Source organism: Gavialis gangeticus, unplaced genomic scaffold, assembly GCF_001723915.1.
Source record: "Gavialis gangeticus isolate Ggan-Ray unplaced genomic scaffold, GavGan_comp1, whole genome shotgun sequence".
Taxonomy (NCBI): Eukaryota; Metazoa; Chordata; order Crocodylia; family Gavialidae; genus Gavialis; species Gavialis gangeticus.
The window spans coordinates 106485969-106490890 of record NW_017729022.1 but is presented as its reverse complement, the minus strand read 5'-3'; the positions used below and the strand labels follow the sequence as shown (position 1 = coordinate 106490890).

The following is a 4922-nucleotide window of genomic DNA, read 5'->3' as shown; positions in this document are numbered from 1 at the left end:
TCTGTAGTAGACTCCCACCGTTAAGTCTCTTTCGCCTCAAGAGCCTTTCACTCTAACCCAAAGCACTTCAGATGCAGGTGTTAATTCAGTTTCTCCCACAAGAATCATGCCTCATTTGGGAGAAAGATGTTCTAGGCTGACAACTGGAAGATCTCCCCTGTGAGAGGGTTTTTCTTGCTAGAATGAACAGCTGTATGCTCAACTCTTCTGTAATAGGGAGGAGTCTCTGTGGGGACTCCAGTCTGGGGAAGGCATGGGGAACAGGGGAGAGAGGGCATCTGCAAGCTGGAACACCTCTATGAGCCCTCTCTTAGGAAGATTTCTAGTGCTGCAAATTTCCTAGAAATTAGAGTGGTAGAAATGAACACCTGTCCATGGCCAACAAGACCAAAAATTCAGCCTTGCCATGAAAGCAGGTAACAATGATGATGAATGACTCTTATTGTACCACTCCTCATCTCTAGACCGTATGGTCTAAGGACAAAGAAAGTCAGTAGCTTCATTCATATTTTACAAAATGGGAAAACTGAGGCAGTGTCTTGTGAAAGACCACCAAGAGAGCCAGAGGCAAACCAAGAAAAGAACTCAGGCTTCTGGGGTCCGAGTCCAGTCACTATCCACTAGACAAGCCTATCCCATTAGGATAATTCTTTAAGCAATGCCTGTATTTGTGTGTGTTCAGAGCATGCTTCATGAAAGGTCAAGTATAAAAAAGTACTTAGAAGCTTTTCAGAATCCTCAGCTGATGAAAATATGTAAGCCAGTTAGTGCCACAAGTAAAAGCACTTCCAATATTTAAAGTAAGCCTCAAACTACATTTCAGCTCAAACAATAAAACTTTTTCAGGACTTCACACCCTGCAAGTTGATCTCAAGGGGCCTGGATGGGAGATAGTTTTTAATTGTGTAGAAAACTTATGAGAACCAAATGATGAAATATTATTTGTATTGGTATTAAGTCAGGTACAAGGAACTGTTCCACAGAGATGACATCTCATTTTTGTTTTTGTGTGAATAAAAATAAAAGGATTGTCCACTTCCCACCTTTAAAAAATTGCAGCTTTCAGTTAAAATGTTTCTTACCTTCACAGGTGATTCCATCCATATCACTAAGCTGATAGCCCCGACGGCAATAACACTGATAGGAACCATATACGTTGGCACACTCTTGGCTACAGGGGTTGCTCTCACATTCATTTAAGTCTGAAATATAAAATTTGATACAGTCCAGCCAAGTTTCTACTAGTAGGGTCTGCTTACATAAACCTCAGTTCTACAAGATTGGGTCATAAATTTGGAAAAGGCATTCCTATTGACCAAAATCAGATGTCTTCCTTCAATCGCTATCACAAAAATATACATTAGCAGCTGTAGAAGTGGGTAGGCAATAAGTGACCATAAGTCTGAATATCTCCATGTTGGTGGATGGCAGGGGGTTGTTCTACTGTGTTTTATTATCTCCTATAACAGCACTGCCCCTCTGTGATGTTGCCATTAGAAGGGACAAAGCCATGTAGAGAAAGGAGGGGTTATGATGACATCGTTTATATTTCACCTCGAAAATGACTATAGTGAAAACAATTCCTTAAGCCATTACAATTTAGCCCTTGAAGCCTAGAACAGAGAAATCAAATAGGAATAGCAAAAATAACAAACAATGAACATTGTTTTCAGCTAGTCAGCCCATGTAGATTTGTCTCCTTACCTTCACATGACCTGCTGTCAATAGAAAGTTTGAAGCCCATGGTACAGGTGCAGTAATAGGATCCAGGAGTGTTCTCACATTTGTGAGCACAAAGACGTCCAGGGTAGCGCCTGCACTCATTGATGTCTGCAATGATAAATATAGATACAGACTTTGGTACTAGTTGCCTTTATGGGGGCACTCCAGTGAATGAGTTTTTCTGGTCACAGAAATTTGATTTCTATTTTTTAGATTTCCATTTTATGTTGGAAAATGAATGAAGTGCTCAGAATGCTACTTTAGAGGCAGAACTGGTTTATATTCAGCATGTTGTTGTATGTAATTGAATTAGATATAAACACGAGAAGACTGCTGTGTTCTTCCAAAGGGACGTTTTGGCTTTAGATGCACCCTAAAAACAACTGCACGCTGTTTTATTATCTTACCTTTTAACTGTATTGCATTTTAAGTTATATAAATACAGTTTCCTTTGAAGTATCAGCAACTCTAATAGGTGGTGGACTCCAGCAAATCATGCGCATTCAGATGAAACCTTGTGACAAAACTAATAAAGTGATGCTTTTATAAAACAGCTATTTATTTATTTATTTATATATTTAAAGCTATGAAACAATCTTCTCAGAGAATGCAACTTACCAACACAAGTTCTACTGATGGCATCAAATGAGTAGCCTGATTTGCAGTCACAGCGGTAACTGCCAGGGGCATTTATACAAACATGTCCTTCTCCACATGGCTGGTTGGATGATGAACACTCATCTGTATCTAAGGGGAAAAGAGAGAGAGTGAGAGAGAAATGAGCGAAAAGATGGTCTCAAGCAGTGGGAGTAAAGCATTGCCTTTGTATGACCTTTTTTCCTACTTCAGCTTGCCCATCCATAAAATAAGTGTAAAAATACTAGGGTTGGGTATTTGACCAGTCAAATAAAGTTTGGTTAGCTGACTAGTCAAATATTGGTCAAAAATTGTAAAAAAAGAAAAACTGCCAATAGGTCTAAATAATACATAGAAAAAGCACAAATTATCCATGAAGAAATGCGTCAAAAACAACTTTAAAAAAATCAAATTTTTGTCAAGAAAACTAAAAAAAAAAATGTAGATTTTTGTAAAAATTCTATAATCTTTGACCATTCACAAATATGCAGTCAACTGAACATGTAGGCCTACCAGCCTCCCTCCCCCACAAAAAAAATGTATCTGCTTCACATAGAGATAAATTGTGAGGCTTCATTCATTAGTATCTGCGAAACACTACTGCGTGCATGCCTCAAAATCAATGGCAAGACTCCACTGCACTTCAAAGAGAACTGGATCTAAATCAATGAGCAGTAGTGGAACTAGGGTGGGGCAAATGGGGCAGCTGCCCTGGGCACCAACTTTGGGGTATGAGCAGAAAAATGCTGCCAGTGCACAGCAGCAGCCAGAAATTGCTGCTGCCCCTGTGTGTTGTAGCTTCCCTGAGCAGCTGGCTGCATTCTTATGCCTCTGTCAATTCCATGTAAAGTAGTCTTACAGCACATGGTATCTCTTGACCCCCATGTTGCTATACATGTTATAAAAGTGGGAGTGGGGAATCAGGGACAAAAAAAAAAAAGAAAGCACATTATATGAAAGAAGTGCTATGTAGAATTATGTTTATATACCATATTAGGTATCCATGGGAGAGATCTGAACCTGGTAGAATTGGCCCCAGATTACCTAAGTCACTGAAGCTATGACAGTTCACACCATCTCAGAACTGCCCTGATGGGTTTTTAAAAGTTTAGAGCACACACAAGTACTTGCCTTTACAATCTAAGGATTACATTCACCCCTAATCTAAAGACTAGCACAAGGCTTCTATAAGACTCTCTTAAACCTTATTTTGATAACTTATGCAACACTCAAGTAGGACATTTTGTAGGAGCAAGTGGGCTGGTTCTCAGCAGTAGGGTACATTTCACTCAAATTGAATTATTCCAGTATATGACTACAGTTCGAAAGGATCACTGAAAGAAGGAAGCATGAGAGATTGCTCACAGACCATCACCTGTAGGGGCAACATGAAGGAAGATAAAGGTCAAGAGAGAGCTATAGGAATAGATGGAAGAAAGGCTTGGATGGAAGGCTGAGAACAACAAGGTTGAGTTAAAAAGTAAATATGTGAACATCTTCTCCTCTCCCTGATACATTTAACAGTTTTGATCTGTATCTATAGCTTACCTACACATCTCATTCCATCCTCATTGAGATGATAACCACGCCCACAGTTTGGAGTGATCCTCTGGCAGGTATATGAGCCATCGGTGTTAATGCATATCTGCCCAACTGGACATGGCATGTTGGTGCTGAGGCACTCATTAATATCTACAATAGCACAAAAATCCAAGTGATGAAAGTAATCCTCACTTTACAGATACTTTGTGGCAGGACATTCTCCCTGTACCCTTGGGAAACTAAAGAGACACTTGCAGCTATTTAGCTGTGCAAACTGAAGTGATTTGCAAAGATAAAAAAGGAAGTAGGTACCAAATTCTACTGGAAATCAGGGAGACTTGGATGCATTACTCCTGTTTTTACTTTTAATAGTGTTCCCCCAAATTAAAAAAGATGCAACTAAAAGCTGATCCACAGAAAGAGAAGAATGGAGGTGCTAATACTGCTTTTTACTTGCAGTGGCATAAAGCACAGTATCTGGTTTAAGACAGGATGATTAAGAGTGAGACTGGCAAAGCCCTCCTAAAAATACATGCTACTGCTGCTCTAGGAAAAAGTCAAATGTGCCATTCCTATAACATATGCTACTATGACCTGTCCCACCCCTACACACCTTACTTTCCTGTGGAGACAGAACACCGCCAGGCCCTTTAGCTAGGTCCCAATTCAAGCCCTTACAGATAGAAGCAGCACAGGAAAGTATGAATGGAAGGGACCTCATGAAGTCTAGTACAGCCCTCTCCTCAAGGCAGGATTGTGCCCGACTAAACCATGCCAGCCAAGACTCTGTTCAACCTGCTCTTGAAAATGTCTAGGGTCGGAGGGTCTACAGCAGGGGTGTCCAACTATTTGAATATGGGGCTGGATCATGAACTTTTTATCACCCAGCAGGCCGGTGAGCCATATTCAAACACCCTCTGTCCTGGGCCAGAGAGACCCTGCCTGTGCAGCCCTACTGCACCTGCCTGTTACTGCAAAGTTCATGGTAGCTGTTGGTGGGCAGGGGCAGGAGGGACCCAGTC

The 4922-nt window shown here is 40.8% G+C and overlaps 1 protein-coding gene and 1 long non-coding RNA gene across 4 annotated transcripts in view; one reads left to right on the top strand and one right to left on the bottom strand.

Moving 5' to 3' along the window:
- The window catches only part of LOC109296516, a 23707-nt gene extending 23197 nt beyond the window's left edge, over positions 1 to 510 (top strand). The window contains exon 3 of the long non-coding RNA XR_002096969.1: positions 498 to 510. This is a non-coding gene — a long non-coding RNA (uncharacterized LOC109296516). The remainder of the gene's footprint in view (positions 1 to 497) is intronic.
- The window catches only part of FBLN1 (fibulin 1), a 149347-nt gene that overhangs the window by 66592 nt on the left and 77833 nt on the right, over positions 1 to 4922 (bottom strand). For all 3 annotated transcript variants that reach the window (XM_019515931.1, XM_019515929.1, XM_019515932.1), the window contains 4 exons: positions 3907 to 4050; positions 2341 to 2469; positions 1705 to 1830; positions 1083 to 1202 (listed from right to left, as the gene is read on the bottom strand). In XM_019515931.1, the coding sequence (XP_019371476.1) occupies positions 1083 to 1202; positions 1705 to 1830; positions 2341 to 2469; positions 3907 to 4050 (519 nt within the window). The remainder of the gene's footprint in view (positions 1 to 1082; positions 1203 to 1704; positions 1831 to 2340; positions 2470 to 3906; positions 4051 to 4922) is intronic.